Below are 19,486 nucleotides of genomic sequence, written 5' to 3'. Positions count from 1 at the left end.
TGAATCTTGATTCGTTAAGCCGCAATAGTGGAAAAACTTATACCCGGGGGTTGTGTAATGTACAAAGGCTTTGAAGGGGCTGCGACGGAGGGTTGGCGCTGGGTGGACCTGAAAAACTCAGATAAGAGGATTAGTCAGCGTGGTACAGGGAAATGAGAACAAAGCAAACAAAATAGGCTGGCACTGGAAGGAGAACGAAAGGGAGGACATTTCCAAGGAAGGACAAGGCAGGGGGGGGGGGGGGGGGGGGGGGGGATGGCTAGTGTGACAGGGGTATAACTTTGCATAACATCTGTATTGCCATCACCTAAGTGCTTGTCCGAGGCTAATAGGAGATCACTTGCGTGGGACATCACGCTTGCCGCGTGGATTTGCGGCCAAGTTTCCAATTCACGTTTAAAATCCTTGGACCCAGATCTGAAGCTCCTGCTTCCATCCGGCCTACCACGACGTGAAGAAACTTTGCTGTGTCGTCTGTGCTTGATGTATCTTTTACCAGCCATTACTCTTTCTTAATCGGTATGGCTGATAGCCCTGCATATGCCATTTGCGGATATGACAAGACTATACCCCACTATACCCTGTGTCGTCTTCTTTCTCTGTCCCGTGTCCGCTGCGGTGTCTAGCTCCTTCATGTCTCACCAACTGGCCTACACATCTACCCTCCTAAGCTATACCCCCCATTCTTTGTGACTGCCCTTCCCACAGCGCCGAAAGGCAGTCTCTCAGCCGTGCGCTGGAGTCTAGATCCACACCCACTGACGGAAATGAAGATTCTAGGGATCGTCGGCGATGAAGGCCTCCAAGGCACTGCTCCGCTTCTTGCGAACTTCTGGCCTGCCGATAGGCTGTGACTTAAACGAACGCTGACTTTTCATAGTGACTTCAGTTTTCTGCTACTCTGCTTTCTCTTTTTTTTTTATCCCCTCACTCTTTTCTCTTGTGTACGGTAGCAAAGCAATTATTCTTCCTGTTAACCTCCCTGCATTTCCTCTTCTACCTCCTGCTACTAAAAAATGGCAGTCACTGTGTGCCGGGTCCGAGCTGGAGGGAGAATGGGATGGAAAAACATTGTCCAGAGCTTGCAGGAAATTCAGAACAGCGTCATGTACACGAAGATTCATGGAGACGGTCTTCTGGGACCAGATGAATGTATTTATCGTTATTTTGTCTAGAGGGGAACAATAGTACTTACTCTAACACACTGGGGTGATTACGGGAAGCACCTTTCAGAGAAAGGCTCGCAATGCTTTCAACAGGGGTCTTGCTGCTGCAAAACAGGGCCTTGCCTCATCCGCTAAACAGTTCCCGGTGCCGTTACAGCACTTTCGGTTGGGGGTACTGGAGTATGGCCACTGCAGTCACAACCGGAGGCTATTGATTGCCATCTCCTAGGACCTATAGAGAAGCTCCTGGATGGTAGATGGCCCAAACTAATTAATTCAGAGAAAACTATATGCGTTTTTGCGCATCTTAAAATCTGAAATGAAGATTGCTAAATCATACTTGCAAATACAAGCTCTTTTTTGATAAAGAAATTGACGGTGAACTCACCCAAGTGGTGCTACTTCTTGTGCTTCAATGATCTCTCGAGTTAGTTGACTGATTTCTTCTAGTCATACTGCACGGATTTACGAGCGCAACACCGCCGCTCGTGCTTTCTGCCGTGAATGGCCAGGGCGCCCTTGATCAATTTTCTTACATTGCGTTTATGTGAGCTCGACAGAAGTCGGGTCGAGCTGACTTTTTGGGGAAAATATTTGGGAGAATGTAAAAAAAAAATATCGAGGGAGTGAGTACAGACTATTCGGGCTGTTCCTTCTCAAAAGTAATTGTTTCTTTTTAATATTCAATGCGCCCCTCGCTTTGTCCAGTTCATGTATACGGAGTTATTATTATTGTTCTTCCTCGGCCGTTCATTAAGACAGCGACCAGTTCTGCGCTGTGCTGCCACAATACAACGGGAAGCAATGAACAACGCAATCTTCGCATTCAACGTTTGTTGTTTGGTGTTTTAAATCACATTTGTGTTTTTGAAATTAGCATTTTAATATGTAACTTATTTATTTATTTTTTATTACAAATACCTCAAGGGCCTTCGGGTGAGGGCTTTACATGTTTTCTGTGTCTCTTGTATCTCGTTAACTTTGCTTAAATGCAATTAGTTTGTTTTGTTGCTAACAATGAATGACCTTGTAAGAATCGTCGTATACTTGTAGGAACGGCAAGCGCTCAACGTAGCTTCATTGTGAGCTTTTTTCCTCCGCCGTTACCGTCTCGTTGATGTAAATAAATGTTATCTTTCATTTTGTCAGAGACTTACGGTGTTATTTTCGTGATGCTGGCTCAGATTACACGTTCAGTACTTGTATTCTGCGGTAATTACTCAGTGATGACAGCACATGCCGTCATTGTCAGAAGAGTAACTCTAACACTTCAAAGGATGAGGGTAAGGAAAAAGACGCGTAAAGGTGAACATTTTTGCACGACGCGAAGGTGATAGAAACTGTAAGAAGTGAGTGTGCGAGCAAACGTGGAGTAAACATTTCAAAAAAATGATGTTTTAAAAGTCAGGATCAGAAATAAAAGGCTAAAATTAGGGACTTGACCAAATGTGAAAAAGAGTGTTGCTCGTGAAATTTACTGTTATAACGTAAAGATCGGTTATGTGAATTGCATAACTTTGATAACTGTTTGATTTTCATTTCCGGGGAAGAGCACGAATATCAAAGTACTCCTAAAATGTAATCATTCAAGAATGGCCAAATAGTATTTCTTTAGTTAAAAAATCGAAATTTACGTCTTCGGGCACACCAGTCAAAAAGACATGGATCCGATTTATTTTAAGAGTGTCAGTATGATTATTAAACAATGGGAATCATTGAAGAGCACTTGCGAAAGAGAACGCTGGCCAGCGAGTTCATTATTAAGGAGAAAAGTGGTCTTGATACGAGAGTAATGAGAAACAATCACCATTCAGCAGATAAAATCAGCTCAGTGGAATCATCGCAAAATGTTTTGGTCTAAAGTATTGCAATATGCAAACCGGTTCATTGAGTCATTCATAACTGTCAACATCGAATGCTATGTTGAAGTTGAAGTTTATTTGTCGCTCTTAGTGGTACAGGTATCACTGGGAGAGAGAGGACGCAGGGAAAAAAGCTGCTTGGATGCAGCTAGAGAGTCACCCTGCGCACACTGCTGAGGCAACGTATTGCCGCAGTTGTTTATTTACAAGACAGCTACAGGTGAGGCAGTCGAAAAAAATAAATAAAGTATCAACATGAATGGAATATTTACAGTGGCACTTCAACATTAGCATCAGAATCACAACAAGAAGCGTCATAAATACTCAAAACCAAAAGCATCACATTATCCAGGTGTACAACATAAGCAGAATTCATCCGTGTTACAGCTTTAGTCAGAGTATAGAACAAGTTCTAGTTAAACGTCTTCAAAAAAGTACAAAATGGTTTTTAGGCTCTTTACTGTGATGTCTTTTAGCGATGTGTTGTTATTTTCTGAAATGTTCAGGTACTTTGGGAGAGTAACAGATAATGATTGCGTACCGTATTTGGTCCGACAAAGAGGGAGTGACCAAGGAAAATGAGAGCGGGTATCGTAGACGGTTGAATAGCGAGACATTTTTAGAAGCAAGAGAGTAGTTTCATTGGTAGTAAAAACCGCAGTTTCGTACATTGATAGCGATGTTCAGTTACGCAAACTAACTGTTTGATAAATGCGCGCTGATCGTTTTGCCCCACTCACATCGCCGCAGTGCGGCTTAGTGAGGAATATGGGCTTCTACTGCGACACAAGCGAGGCCGAAACTGAAGACGGGTACGTCGTCGAAGTGGACCGGGTGCGCCGCATGGGCACAGGCGGCAGAGCGACGCCACCGGAGGGCACTCAGGGTCGGAGCCCCATTCTGCTGGTTCCAGGGATACTGTGCGACTCTGGCTCATGGTTCGTCAACTACCCTTCGCAGAGCCCTGGTGAGTTAATCAGGGTGGATGTTTGGGCGAGTTGGTTCCTCATTGTGAAAAAACTGTAGCGCTCGAGACGAGGACACAACGAAGACGACAACACATGCGCGAACTTTCAACTGAATCTTTATTCAATGCACAAACAGTTTTTAAATACTGCGAAAGCATCAAAATATCGTCCCACAAGTCTATCACACCGCAAGTCACTTTTCATATTTTGTTCAAGCCGTCAAGAAAAATTTAAGAGCGTAAGTTGTTGGGCTAGTCGGTCAATCATGGTGATTACAAGGGGGGTACTGCGCACAAAAAGACAAGGACAAGAAGATAACACAACAAGCGCAGACTCGCGACTAACTTTATTTGAAAACACGACACTCCTTTTATAGTTTCAAAACTGTCACATCACACACATGATGAAACCAAAAACCTGTCTTCATTGTGATACAGTTTGATAGAAGGGTCACTTACGCAATCTTTATCCTTCTGTTTGATGCAAAACGCCTCCGCCAACTCAGATTGCGTAAGTGACCCTTCTATCAAACTGTATCACAATGAAGACAGGTTTTTGGCTTCATCATGTGTGTGATGTGGCAGTTTTGAAACTAAAAAGGAGTGTCGTGTTTTCAAATAAAGTTAGTCGCGAGTCTGCGCTTGTTGTGTTATCTTCTTGTCCTTGTCTTTTTGTGCGCAGTACCCCCCTTGTATTAATCAAGGGGAATCATCTCCTTCTTTGATAAATATACAGATGGCATGCTTACACACTTATCTTCTAAGTTTTTTATTCGTCTTGCTTCAATAATCTCCCGTGTTAGCTGTTTCCTGCTTTTGTTAATCACCTGGCATTCATCGAACTTCGGCATGCATGCATCTGGTTTACATTCCGCACAGTGTTCTGAAAGATTTGAGCAACACTTGTTGTTGGGCTAGTTGGTTGGACATGCTTGTGAACAATCCAGCGCAAAAAAACACAACGGACAAGAAAAGGGCAGAACACGACGGACAGGAGCGCTCAACTTACAACTTTATTTCGGAAGTACGGATGCAACGTATATATACAGCCATGTCAGGGGGGGCGGCGTACCACACCAGGAAAGCAAGAACAAGTGGAATCTACAAGGTCATGATGAGACAAGCAGCACATGCAAACTTCTCACCTTCACGTGTTATATTAGTTAAGATATTTGGTTTGCTTGTGCTGCTTGTCTCATCACGACCTTGTAGATTCCACTTGTTCTTGCTTTCCTTGTGTGGTACGCCCCCTGACATGGCTGTATATATACGTTGCATCCGTACTTCCGAAATAAAGTTGTAAGTTCAGCGCTCCTGTCCGTCGTGTTCCGCCTTTTTCTTCTCCGTTGTGTTTTTTTTGCGCTGATTTGTTCACAAGAAAGTTCTGAAAGATTGCCTTTTCTATTTTCAATATTCTTATTGTGCTCCTGTAGCCTCTCGTTTAGGCACCTCTGGTTTGACCTATGTACACCTTACCACATGATGCTTTTTTGATGCTTTCGCAGTATTTAAAAACTCTATGTGCATTGAATAAAGATGCAGTTGAAAGAGCACGTGTTGTCGTCTTCGTTATGTCCTCGTCTCGAGCGCTACAGTTTTTTTATCTGGTAAGTTAGTTGATCTCGCATTTCAAGACAAGCCTGAAAGATAAGAAGCCTTTTTTTTTCGGTTATTGCAGTAGAAGTAAATGTGGAACGTAGAGAAAATGCCGACGTTATCTTGCAAAGCATCTGTGAGTGAACCCCCTGTGCGAAGCCTCCGGGAATAAAGCTTCCACCCTGCAGAGTCACCACCCACCGACCACCTCCCTACCGCATCCGCCAAGGTACGGATATTAATGCGATACCTTTGAAGGCCCCGCTACGCAGAAAATTCGGCGTCGTGAGCGATAAATAGGGTGGCGTAGGCTGGTCCAGGCAGCCATCCCCGGAGAAGCAACCTAGGTGGGCAACCTCGGCCACGAGACCTTCTGGGGTCATCACAATCGACCCACCGGATTGTGAGAAAACTAACCACACTGTCAGGTGGCAATTAAATTAATGGACGATCACAAAAGGTAGCTCTAGAAGAGCAACTGGGGTCGCACAAGACCCATCGACGGCAGCACCTGCCAAGCGGCGCATCCCTTAACCGCTGCGCCATTGAGCAAGGAGCGGTATGAGGACTCCCAGGGACTGTGAAGTACAGAATGAACAAATCGCATATATGGGCAATGACCCATTAATGCTATCGCGTCATATCCTTAAGGCGGAGCTTAAGTGTCCCCTCCAATTTTTTTCCACCCATCTACCGATATCTTCAGTCCACCTCCTCCCCACCCTTATCCTCCGCCTACCTCCACATTCCACACGGCCTCCTCCCACTAAAAGCCCACGCAGAAACGGAGGGAGAAAGCGAAGGCGAAATGAAATTCAAAGACGAAGTGGGACAGCAAGCTCCGCTGCAGAAGCACAGCCGACGAGTCGCCTCGCCCTTCCACCCCCTCCCCGTTGCGATTCGAGCCCACCTCCCTAGCACCCAGTAAAAGCATTTAACAGTCAACGCAACAAAGTAGTACGTCTGTCAACACCAAGCGAGTTTTCGTCCAACTCTCGACTGCCATGGCTGCAACTAGCATAAAGATACAGTGACAAGGCAGGATTGAACAGCGCACACAGGACGAGGGCACAGAGAAGAAGCGACAAGACACGAGCGCTGTGTCTTGTCGCTTCTTTTCTGTGTCCTCGTCGTGTGTGCACTGTTCAATCCTGCCAAGCACCAACTAGCTCCGTACTTATACAGTGATAACTCTGTCCTATTATCGTCATCAATTTGTTCGTAACAAAGCACGGGTTTATTTTCGACAGAACAGTATTTAAACAACGTTACAGACGGGCCGGCCGACAATGAAAGCTTGAACTGGCTACGCTTCCTGCCGTTGGCGATGAAAAAGACGAATTTTTGGGAGTGTCGTTCGCCATAGGGCCGAGGTCTGGCAGCAGCGGCACTTGTATCTAGCAACACCCCTAGATTATCAAAGCCAAGTTGACTTCATACTTGTCTATTTTGAAAAATCAGTCGACAGGTCTCACTCCAGACTACTGCTGAAACTAAAACCCATTCTAAAGGACAACACCATGCTTGGCTAGATTGAAGCATACCTGTCAAAACGGATGAAACCGTTAGTTGCAGCCAATGACGAAGCCTCCACGTCCGCAGATGTACCGGCGTGGACATAAGTAAACGGAGCACGCTATTCCGTTCGAAGTGCAATCACGCCTTCTCCATTGGAAATGAAGAAGCGTTGTTTGTCTGCAAGAAAGCACCCTAACCTCCTCTACGAGCATGCGCGTACCACTGCTGGAAATTTCGATTAGGCGACGCGTGGAAAACATTAAAAGACAGCTGCGTGCACCGCTTACTTTTGTCCGCGCCTGTACACTAACGCATTCCACAAGGATCAGAATTATGGCCGATCTTCTTTTTGGACTTCATAAATGACATCATCTGACACATACGTGACAACATCAAGCTTACTTCAGATCACTACATTCTATAACATGACATACGCAATTCAAATGATCACGCCGTTTTAAACGCCTCGCTATCTACAATGCAAACTTGGTGCTCAAAATGGAAGATGACCATTAATCTCAAAACTCAAAAAGTCTATTGCAAATACTATTGCAGGCAAAAATAATCCCTTAACCTTCACTTAAAGCTACGACAACCGCTGTTTATTTGTCGTATCCAGTTACAAGTACTTGGGGTTAATAATTACGTCAGATCTTAGGTGAAAGGAGCACATAAAACAAATTTACGACAAAGCAATGAAATAACCTAGCTGTTTAAGGCTACCATTAGGAAACGCTATGCCTGAAATTAAAATCTTGGCCTACAACACATTTTTTGGCGCATTCTAGAGTATGCCGCGGTTGTCTTTTATCCATACACACAAACTAGCGCCACTAAAAGAGGTAGCTGCTAGGATAGTTGGTTCTCAGACAAAAAAAAATGATTCCGGCGCCAAGACGCACAACACTCAAGAGAAACGACAAAAGACTACATGGGCGCTTACTCCTAACTGTTTAACGAGGTGGAAACGATCGAGATATATCCCCTTCCCAAACCTTTGCGCGTGCGCACGCGTACGAGGCAACATTAAAATACAGCCAAAAGACTATCATAGCAGGCGTGGAGGGAATTTTTTTACAGCCTCATGGAGGTAAATAGATGTATCATTGACACAGTTTGAACGCAGTTTTTTTTTACGTGAAAGGCTTCCAAGGTTTCACGAGCTGTTTGTTGTCTGCCTCTGCCCAAAATCCTCGCATCGCGGAACCGTGGTATGCAGTTGGTGCAATATCTGCAGTGTTCAACAAGTCGGTCGCCCTCATTACTATCTAGATCTTTCTCATGTTCCCTAAGTCGGTCCTTCACCCGACGCCCTGTCGGGACAGTGTAGGATTTTCCGCAAGACAAGGACATTTCGTAGACTACATATCTGACACATTTTACGATACGCTGATCAAGCCTTTTTTGAAAGCCAGCCTTTCGCTTTTCGCAAGTTATGCTACGGCTTAGCTGAGCCAGCTTTCTGGGGGGAGTTAGAATAGCAGCGGTACACTGAACCGGTTAGCCACTTTTTTCATTATGTGGGTGCTTTGTCGGCGTAGTGTACAACAACAGGCCTCTCTTACCCCTCCAATCCATTCTTACTTGCGCCGGCCCTCATCTTCTTAAGGAGCGGTTCAGCCACATGGAATAACACCGTCTCAGGGAAGCCAGCTGCAACAAGCCTGCCCAATTGATCATGGAAGCTAGCTTGCATTTCATACACATACGACTTCCGGGGCGATGACCCCAAGCAGAGTGTTGTGATACTTTCTATAACAATCTTTGAGTGGGCAAAATTATGCGGCAGAGAGCCCCTTCTGAGCACGAGGGAAGTAGGCCAAGCCACTGTTCGGATCTAAAAGCTTTAAACGCGAATCTAAAAACTGAAGCATGCCATTATCCGGTAGTTCAAGAGTAAAAGTTAGCCCTTTTCCAGGATTTCGGAAATTATCTAAAACACTGTTTACTGTCAGTGGGTTTTTGCAGAGAAGTTCGAATAGCCTCGTAATAACTGATCACATCCTTGCGAAAAATTCCCGAGGATGTGGCCCATTTTTCCCGAGAGAATAATGACGGATTGTTTTTTTCTCTTGACGTCAAATAGCTCTTTTATTATTGACGCGTACTGAACTATTTGCTCGTGTGAAGGCGTGCATAGACGGAAGTGGCTCTTTATCTTTCCGAGGATAAATTTCGATCAGGTTTAGAGTTTATTCTTCGTAGCACTTTTATTCATTTGTACCAGCACTCTTACCCTCCAAAATAAAGGCTTTTGCATTGGCTATTGTATAGCCCCTATGCTTTTTAATATCTTTTTACTATTCATCGGCCGCTGTTCTCATGACTGTTTTAATCATTTTGATAATGGCATAGCCCTTGGAGTGTTTGGTTACATGGGCGTTATTTTAGTTGCTTTAAACAAGCACTGGATCATGTTCTGAACCCTAAACTAGCCGATGGCGATGGTTCTAAAGATTGGCTGAAACTCTGTAAAAAAAAAGAAAGTAAATAAGCAACAGCAATGTGTTTTTTTTATTATTTTACAGGCTTCATGCTGGCTGACCGAAACTACGACGTCTGGGCGATGAACACAAGAGAGATTCCGTCTCGTTCCCGCCACAAGTCACTCAGTCAAAGGGACCCCAGATATTGGCGATGGAGGCGAGTTGTTAGTTCAGTGTACGAAACAAAAGTTGGGCGGCCAAATGTTTAAGGGAATCCCCCAAGGGAGAGTAGATTTGTAATAAGGGAGTAATTAGTCAATGACGTCCACCTGAGCGCAGCCCACTTGGCCCACTTCGATTTATTGATCAATTCGCTCTCGCCCTACCAGAAGCTTGCCGTCCCGGTTAGCTCAATTGGTAGAGCGACTGCTCCGGTAAAGCGGTGGTCCTGGGTTCGAACCCCGGACCAGGACGAATTTTTCTTTAACTGCGAAGTTTCTGAGAAAGCTGCATAGCTTTCCTATATAGCCGTATGGCTGCGCTCGGGTAGACGTCAATGAGTAATTACTCACTTATTATAAAAGTTAGGCAAGTTGATTAGACACTGTGTTAGGAGTAAACTGAGCGAAAAATTGTGACAAGCACGAGCGCTGTGCTGCTTTATCTTTCTATGTCGCCCGTGTATCGCAATTTAGGAGCATGATCATAAATTTAAACGCGACGGCTCCCGTTAATAGGATAAACCGGCATCGTCCCGGTGGCGTTGTGTCCGAAAACCTATGTCACAAGTTAATGTCTGGAACAAAAATTATGAAAAAGAGGAGCTGTAACGCAAATTAGAGGTCCGCGCATGTCGCAGACAACTTTATAAAGTACTTTATATTATATATAGATAAATTCCATAGCTTTTAGGCGGGATTCCAACCAGCGAGCTATGGGTCGCCGCGCAGGCGCGCCACCGATCACCCCACGTAGGCTTTGCTTTTCTTTATTGGACAAGGCCAATTAGGCACATTGACTTGGCTGAAGCACAAGAAAGGGGGGTGAGGGGGTTGTTTTAAGTTCAATTTCAATAATATGGCAGTTAGTGGACTGAACTAGGGACGAGCTAGTTACTGAAATACCAGTTATAGAAACATTACGTGCGCAAACTGTTGTCTGGAAGGGTTCCAATACAGTACTGTGGATACTGAGTTTGGTAATTGTGATGAATGTGTGATTGTAAACAAAGAACACTGACTGTACGTGTGAGAGAGTGAGAACAAACTCCTAGTGCATAAAAGAAGACAAGTAGAGAAACCGCTGAAGGGAGACTGTACCGCTAAAGCGTCGTCCCCTTAAAGGCGGTGCTTAAGCTTCTCTGTAATTTTTGTTCTAATCTTGCCCACTGGTTGTGCTGCGCACTCCGGCAATGCTGCGGTATCTTCTAGGCCGTTTCACACATTGTGCTTTGAGGCCTATGGTGTTGACGAATGGCTGGAACTTCTTCCTTCTGTATGCGTAGAGCGTCCAGAAACCCATTCTTGAACTAAGGGCCCGACCGGCCGGCTTCTGTGAACTAATCTCTTCAAAATAAAAGTTTTCTCTCTCTCTCTTATTTTTTTCTGCAGGCGATATGTTTGTTTCATTGGTCGTGTTGCCGGTGAGCAGTTTATTGTGAGCTTGAAATGGCAAGGCTAATTTGTCGTGTTGTGAAAGAGATGAGTCTTCTGAATGTTCTCTATAGTAGTCTGCGAACTAAAAGTAAGATTTGGTTGCATCCGTGTAACGAAGAAATGTTGAAACTGTTTAGACAAATTCATATTTATAGATGAGCGAAAACTACACGTACAATTCTCTATTGCCGCAAAAAGTGTAACGGAAATGTAACAATAAAATGTACCCACGCACCCGCAATACGTGTTTAAGCGGCAGAAAAAAAATGGCTGACGCTTAGCTAAGGTCAAGCCTAGTCGGGGGCGAAGCATACTGATGGCTAGGCTTGGTAAAGTTCCTCGCTTTGTTCTTCAGTTGTTGTAGAACGTTGTCGCCGAGCCGCATGTTGAGCACGCCGCTTAGCCAGACGTTCATCCCGCTCTTCATCGGTCTCTGTGGCACGCTGAAGCTTTCGCTTCTCGTTCAAATCAGCCCTGCTTCTAGGCGGCATCCCAACACCTGGCCGCCTCGTAAGTGCCCGGAGAGCGAGGCAAGCTGAGCTTTATACCGCTGCCGTAGCGTCACGTGGTCAGCTGCAGCGCCTCTGATGTGGAGCCTCCACCGCCGCGGCCGACCGCGCGAGCCGGCAGCCCATCTCTCCTCTGCCATGGCCAGGATTCTGGTTCATGCGCCCTTAGTTCACAAATCTGCCACCACGCGCCGCATGAAGTTGAGCTCCTCCTTCTCCTCTTACATTCCTCCTTCCTGGGTTGGGGGAGAGATGCCTTCACATTCCCCCATTCTCCACTTTGTGTGCGCTCCCCTCACGTGAACCCAACTTTTCGGTGCCCCGGCAAAGATTCTCTTTATTCTTTTGTCACACAGCGTATTCAAGGCGCGCTGATTGTGTCGCTCCCCTACTCGCTCCCTTCTTTGCTGGGGTGAAAGAAAAGAAGCCGGACCGTGGCTAGTGCGGTGTACGCATGCCAACTTCGTCAAAAAATTTGGGGGCGGTTTAGCCCTGCTAGCTACGAAATATTTTTCGAAAGCAAGTTTTTTATGTGGTCCCGACGCGCTCGCTCGTGAGCGAGCGCGTCGAGACCGGCCGTGCTATGCTTTGGTTGTTTGCTTTGAGAGGTTGAGTCGTGCCACATGAAGGCGTACTTTAATCAAAAGTGCTCCCATCGGAGTGAGGCTATACCATGGGCTGCTGCATAAAGTGCGACAAGAAAGCGCGCCCGGGGTGGATAGAGGAGATTACAAGGACTCTTTTGCGTGATAGGTGCATTTTTTATTAAGCGCGTACAGTGACCACATATGCATAATGACACTGATATTGCGTACGCATTAACAATACAAAAGCAATGAAACTTCCAGGGACACTCGTTCAAGCAGTGAAATGCGTAATTCCCGACGCTCATACTTAGAGCTCACTCACGAATACTTGTATGTGGCTCTTACTCTGTGCATTAAAAATATTAAAATCGTGTATTAATCACTGCATTTCAACACTCATGTTATTGGCCTCGATAGCAGTCAGCTCTTCGAAACTTCTGTCGATGTGGTGAAAATGCAGTACGAATGCGTTGAGTGAGCAAGTGCTGCAGTATAATAAGCGGCAACACCTGATGCTGCGCTTCATGCTTGTTTCACTGACTCATTGTGCGCGGTACGTGATTTATCCAATGTAACAATTAGTAGTGTGGTAGTTCACATTTTTTCTAGGTTGGTAAAGTGCCTCCGATGATTATTCGTTCACCGTCGATAAGGGCTTTACCACTGCTGCAAGCGATGCTAGTTTTGGAAAATATTCCAGTGGTGTACGCAAACTATGAAGAGCTAAAGAAGACTTCACAAACGGCATGCTGGGAACTATTCCGAAGCGTTTCCCGTCTGTTCGGCAAGAAACTACGCCTTTACCCAGAGCAGCACTCAAGAGTCAAACCTTAGTTAAATGTTGTTGATTATGATTTAAATTTCTTGAGAAATGAAGAGAAGTTATTTTTAGATAGCACGACGTTTAAAAGCTGACTGGGTTTCTCAAGCGCGGCGGCTTGGCGCTCCACCCCGCCCGCTTGTGCAGTGGGCCGCTCGCGCGATTCATTAGCGAGAGGACGCTACGTGCGCGCGGCCCTGAATATGCAGTGAATTTACCCGTCACGGATGCGAATACGTGCAACAATACCTAGGCGCTCGCACGCGAGTGGCGCGAACATATAATTTTTTTTTCATTTTGGAATGTTGTGCAAAGCTACCCCTGCCTTTTTCCCTGTCGCTCCGCTACGTACTTCTCGCTTTCCTCTCCCTTTGCCTTTAATTACACCGGCGCAGCTCCAATGTTTGAGGTCATCATCATCATCATCATCATCAGCCTGACTACACCCACTGCAGGGCAAAGGTATTCGATAGCACTCACCGCAGCCGGCAACATTTTTAATTTCGTTAGTTTATTTTTGTCAACTGTTATTGCCTCTGGCAAACCACTACTACTACTACTACTTCTTAAAGGAGGGACTGCAGGGGAGTTGCAGGTTCTTTTTAAGCCCACAAACGCGGGTTAAGAAGAGGGAGCCATTTCCAGGGAACGATTAACATTCCCCCGCGACTTTTAAATCAGCCAGGGCAACAGGTTGGGCATGTTGGTTACTCATTTGCATTTGTGATGGAACAGCGCAAAAACCTGTGTCCCGGTGTTTTACTCTGTTCCATCACACACACAAAAAAAAATTAACTGTGCCATGACTTAGGGCCGTTTCACATGCATGCGATTCTCGCCTGCGACGCTGTGATTGGGGAGGTCCGTCGGTCTAGCCGCAGACGGCCTGCGACCAAGTTCCGTCCGGTTGGAATTCAGTCGCAGCGTCGGTGTGTTCGCTCTGCGACTGACCAATGGGCAGCGCCGAGACGGCGCGTGTCACGTGGGAGCTGTTGCCTCGGCCACGGCCGGTCTCGAGGCGCGCGTGTCGAGACCGCCGCGGCAACAGCTCCCACGTGACGTCACGTCACGCGCCGTCTCGGCATGGGGTCACGTGGGAGCTGTTCCCGCGGCGTAATCCAAACTGTTTATTCTAATCACAACATACCAAATATTGCCTTGCATCTAAAAACACGCTGGCCATAACATCGTCAACACATTCCGTGCAGCCTTTCTGTCGCGTTTAATCGTGGGTTGCCTATGCAAACATCGACCAACCTTGCGTGTCCCTCCGACCGAATTCGCTGGGTACGCGTTGCATGTGAAAGCACTGTGAGAAAATCGCACTGCGGCGTCACCGACTTGGCCGACTATTTTCGTTCTGCGCAAATCTGGCTCGGACTCGAGCACAATGGTTCTGTTGAAGTCAGTCCTGTTGACAGACGCCTCGAAGGGCTAGGCCACCGCGCTTCGCTCTACGTTCATTTGTTTGACGTAAGCATTGTGCTGCTTCACCTTACCGCCATATTTCACAGCCTACGACACCAAGCACTTGAAGCAAGGTATTACATACCACGCCTTAGGCCTTTTCTTTAGGATGACTGTCTTTGGGACGGTGGAGGAGGCGTCCGATAATGGTGGCCGGCTTGTGTGTAGTTTACATCCCTTCCTTTTTGAGAATACTGGCCAAGGTTTCGCTGACTTCGTCTTAATCAAAACTTGCTTGCATTTCACTGTACCCTTCGGACATGACTTTTTGGCAGTGTTCTTCCCACAAAGGCAACAAGAACAAGACGCACTGTTGGCAACATCAAACCCTACTGAAAAAAAGGTCTATGATGCAATAACCTCACAGAGGCTTCATCATAGAATATCGTGCAATTTTTATGATATATCATACAATTTGTATGATATTCTGTGACATCTCTATGATGACTGTGTAATTTTACAGAAATGTATGACATTTCTATGATAATTTTCTATGATTCGTATGATAAGTATATGATATTTGTATGACAAACTGTATGAGTTTATTGCATCATACAACTTTTTCCAGCGGGGAACTGATGAAGAAGGGGGAGGTGTAGTATCATGAAGGGCGAAGGATGAAGTGACTCATGTGAGCTGTTGCATAGGTAGAGAGAAATTGTTGTTATTTTTTAAGAGCGGTTATTTTGCAACGGGGGATCGGTCGTGGGTGGTAAGGGGGCGGGAGAGAAAATGACAGTAGGGGGGTCTCCTGTTGTGCCTTTGCCTGCCTTTCTTTTTTCCCCCTTTTACTTTTCCTCGAGTCCTAGAGCGCAGACCGTGGTTGCTTCTGGAGTGCGCTGTTTTTCTGCTCCCTACAGTGAAACAGGACGGAGACAGCGCCTCTGCGAAAACGGCCCGGGAAGGTCTCATACATGAACGCACTCTTGTCTCTAGGCTTTCATAAAAAAAAAAAAACTTACAACCCGTAATGTGTCAGTCCTGGCGAAGGGTCACTCCATGCGCGAAAGAAATCTCCCAAAAATGACATCAGAGCTTTTGCAGAGGATCAGTTACATTCTTTAATGCCTTCCACCAGCTTAAGGACTTCCACCAGCTTTGTTAAAACCAGTGCGCGTGGTCATGGCGTGGTACGAAGAGTTGCACAAAAACAAATTTCGGACGATTTAGCGCGGTTACTCGACATGCGCAGGTGCGCCCGCACTCCGGTTTTCACTGCGGTTGCGGTGTTCGGATCCATTGCGCACGGATGCTGTTGAAGAAATGATATCCAAGACACAGCGCAAGAGACTGGTAGTTTAAGATGCATGCGGGATGCTCGGTTGCGGTGATGTAGTTGTCTAAAATTGATCTGTTCGCGCTGGCCAGGGTTCGAAACCCACTCGCGGCCGCAAAACATTTTCGATTATTTTATTTCACGTGAAGCAGGCTTCAGACATACAGACAGACCACGTCGAAATCGAGAATTCAAGCCTTAGTGCCGCACCAAAAAATGCGACCCCGTCAGCTGGCTGTTGTTTTACCAGTTTGTGGAGGTGGCGGTTGACAAAAAAACGGCCGCTCGATGGAACCGCATCACCGAGTGGCCGTGGTTCTCGTCTGCTCACTTACTGAAAAATACGGCATGCTGAAAGGCTTTTCCTAGAGCCTTTACTTCGTTTCTTCTCATTAAACGTGCGTGCACAGGGTTATTATGGCTTGTGTGCAGTATCAAATAAAACAAACCATTGGGAACGGACGAGACCTTTCAGCGGCCACGTAATTGGTCAAAGCTTCAAAAACCGCGTGTTCTCTCCTTGTGTGGCTAGAAACCAGTCGAATGTAGCAAACTTTCCGTTTCTCCAGAGATCATCTGGCGACGACAAAGCGTCGAGGCTCCAATGTCACTATATCAAAAACAAAAATAAAACGCTCAGAGTAGAATGCAAAAATCACAGGACGTGATTACCGCTGTAGAACGCGAGATTTCAGGTGATGAAATTCGTATTTCTTATTGCCATTCATTTTCATATTGCTTTCAATACGCATGGCCTCACTATTCTTTCACTCGTGATGTAACTGTGCTCGTACCTCTCAGGCATCAACACCAACACCGACGATGCACAACCGAGAAACATGCCCTCAACAGCTGTCGATGTTAATACGTCGCAGAGCGTGCACTGAGAATGCAGGCAACGAAGGCAGCTCCGTGGAAGATACCCGTTTTCGCTGTGGGTCGCTTGGCGGCCTTGATGTCCGCTGACGCACCCTAGCATACTCTCGACGTGCCGGCATTCATTGTGTCTGAAGTAAATGGACAACTTGCAGAATTGCAGGAAAGCTTATTTTCATGAAGGTCTCTTCAAACCAAGAACCCTCGTTCACAGACCGCGTTTCCACTTCCTGCTCGGCTGGCTCAAGGGGTTAGCGCGAAGGGGGATGATACAGTAGCCCTCCATTGTGTCGTTCTTGGAAGAAGGTGAGGGGGGCTGCTCCCTATTATGCCGGAACCTGAAGCCTCGACGCACGCCTCCAGCCATCGAGATAGTGTAAAAAGAAGTTGCCGAAAGGTTACCATGATGCGTTCTCGTGACAAGTACCTGTCCCGACCCGCTCCTCACATCCTTTCCACAACTTCTGTCTTATATTGACAAAGGGACATCTCCCCCCTCATTTTTCGAACGAGAATGTTCAGTTGAAAAATTGTTGAGGGCACTCGATATGCTGAAAGTGTGCTCCAAGGGCCCTTATTTGGCGTACGCGCTCAAGGTGGGCGCTCTTGGAATACCACAGAACCGGTATAAGCATGCGCACTATAGGAGACGTCACCGGACCACCACCGGAACGCACGGGCGCTCGCGCACGCGTAGGAAGCGGGGTCCGGTTTACGACATTCAGAGGACAGCGGAGCTCTCGGCGACTCTTTTCTTTATGGCTTGAAGCTCTATCAGGTTCCCAGAACTTTTCGCGGTTCGAGTTGCCCTTCAGAGCACCCAACCTCTTTTCTTCACGGCTCGAAATTACTTCCGTCGGCTTCAGAGGGGGAGCCAGCCAGCACCAAGAACATGGAGGTGCATGCCCTTTTTCGGCGCCCGTTCGGCGTACGCCGTCGCTGTACTGCTTGCAGCATCGGTTCATGTTTGGTAAACTTCGGTATGCCAGGCACTCGGGCAAGTGGTTTGTCAGCGGAACGTTTTATCATATCCGTTCTAGAAGCCGCGCAGCAGCTGCGTGAAAGTGTGGAAGTTAAGCTGAAATTGATCTGGCTCCCGTAGAAAGTCGGAAAGAGGAAAACATATTGCGTTAGAGCTGCGCTGGCTGGACTGTACAGAACAAAGACCCACACGTACTGGTAGTACACGAATCCGTGTAGGCCGGTTTATTGAAGTGAGCGTAGTTCTAACATTGCAATCGCACCAACTAACCCTGTTACAAGTAGAGATGCCGTGTTTTCGGTATCCGTTAAACTCCGTTAAACTCCGTTAAACTCCGAAAAATGACCCCCGCGGCATTTTGATATGAATGCTGGAAAACCAATGAACACTTATTTTCAGCCGTCCTTGAAGAAAAGAATGCCAGTTTCAAGTGAAGAAATGTACTCTACTTTTTTTCTCTAGTTCACCCGGAACACAGCCGCACTGAACTGTCCTTGGTACCATTCCTTTCAATCGAAACCAAATTCTGTTGTCGCGTTCCTTTGTCTTCTCTTAACCAGCGTGACGGTTTTCAAGTGTGTAGGTCAGGCATAAGTTTCCTGTAGCGAGGAACGCAACAGGACACGAGAGTACCTAGGACAAGCTCCCCACCCGACAAAATCTTCTGCTCTTTCGGCTCAGCAGTGCTTACAGGCTCCAGGGGAATACGGCGGGATTTTCACATTGCCTGCACGTCTCTCTCATTGCCAGTTTGGCAACTTGCCACTGTGGCTCCCCTGAGAGCTGGTACTTTTTTTTTTAGCGTTCATTCATGTTCTTGGTTTCTGGAGAGCAATCAAACAAAAGGTGAAAAGCTCGAGAACCTGCTAGCAGTACTCGCTATCCCCGAAGACATGACTGTATATATAGTTTTTGTGGAGTGTAATCGCGTGGTATAGAACATCGAAGCAATAAACACAGCAATAAAATCATTGGAATCAGAGGAGGCACTTGTCTGCTGCGTGTACTCAATCCTGGTTCATCTAGCCTGCACCTTCACTGGTCAATACCTTCCTGAATGGTCAGCGTTTGGTGCGAAGACCGATATATTCGCTACTCGACAAGCTATGAAGTCCGCGAGAAATATATGCGCAGCTTCCGCGAAAACTCACTTGATAGCGATGACTTCTGGCATCAAGTGCAAGTTGTGGACCCGCCCATAGAGCAGGAATTGATGACAAAGAAGTCTTTAATGGATTATTTTCGCCTGTTGTGAGCTCTGCAGACCACCCGTTTTTGAAAGAAGGATCTCAGAATAATCGCTGTTCAAAATTACATCTGCTGACGTTTGCTTTCACAGCATATGGAGAGCGCGCTGTAAAGAATGGCCGGTCTTGTTAAAACCATCTCTTGATTTTCTTGCCATCCCCCCATCAAGCGCAAATGTAAAACGTGTGCTTTCTGGCCGCATTCCTCCGATGGCTGACAAATCTCTCAATGTACGTGTCCATTTTTTTTCACTACGTGTAAATATAACATTTTATACTCTTTAAAGCCTTATAGTTCCATTACGAGAAAATCCGGCGCCGTGCGTTCGTCGTTCCAAGTATTTGCGTGCGTATGTACTACATACACTACAGACAATCCAAGCGATGCCATCACTGGCAGAGGCTCAATGCGGTGGCAGTATTCCCAACTACATTCGTGCCAAAATTTTGAATAACCTTACGTCGTACAGCGTTCCGTTGCTGTCATAGCATTTCTCTTTTATTTTTACTCGTTTGGGCATTAATTCATTGG

At 46.3% G+C, this 19,486-nt stretch overlaps 1 protein-coding gene across 1 annotated transcript in view; it reads left to right on the top strand.

Annotated features, from left to right (window-relative positions):
- Positions 1–19,486, top strand: part of LOC149326728 (tear acid lipase-like protein) — an 87,947-nt gene that overhangs the window by 15,079 nt on the left and 53,382 nt on the right. Inside the window, exons 2-3 of the mRNA XM_089564662.1 lie at positions 3,779–3,995; positions 9,638–9,752. Coding sequence (XP_089420788.1) covers positions 3,779–3,995; positions 9,638–9,752 — 332 coding nt within the window. The remainder of the gene's footprint in view (positions 1–3,778; positions 3,996–9,637; positions 9,753–19,486) is intronic.

This window comes from Amblyomma mixtum, chromosome 10, assembly GCF_055824585.1.
Source record: "Amblyomma mixtum isolate Tamu chromosome 10, ASM5582458v1, whole genome shotgun sequence".
Taxonomy (NCBI): domain Eukaryota; kingdom Metazoa; phylum Arthropoda; class Arachnida; order Ixodida; family Ixodidae; genus Amblyomma; species Amblyomma mixtum.
Note: the sequence above shows the minus strand (reverse complement) of the source record. Positions and strands in the feature narration are given on the sequence as shown.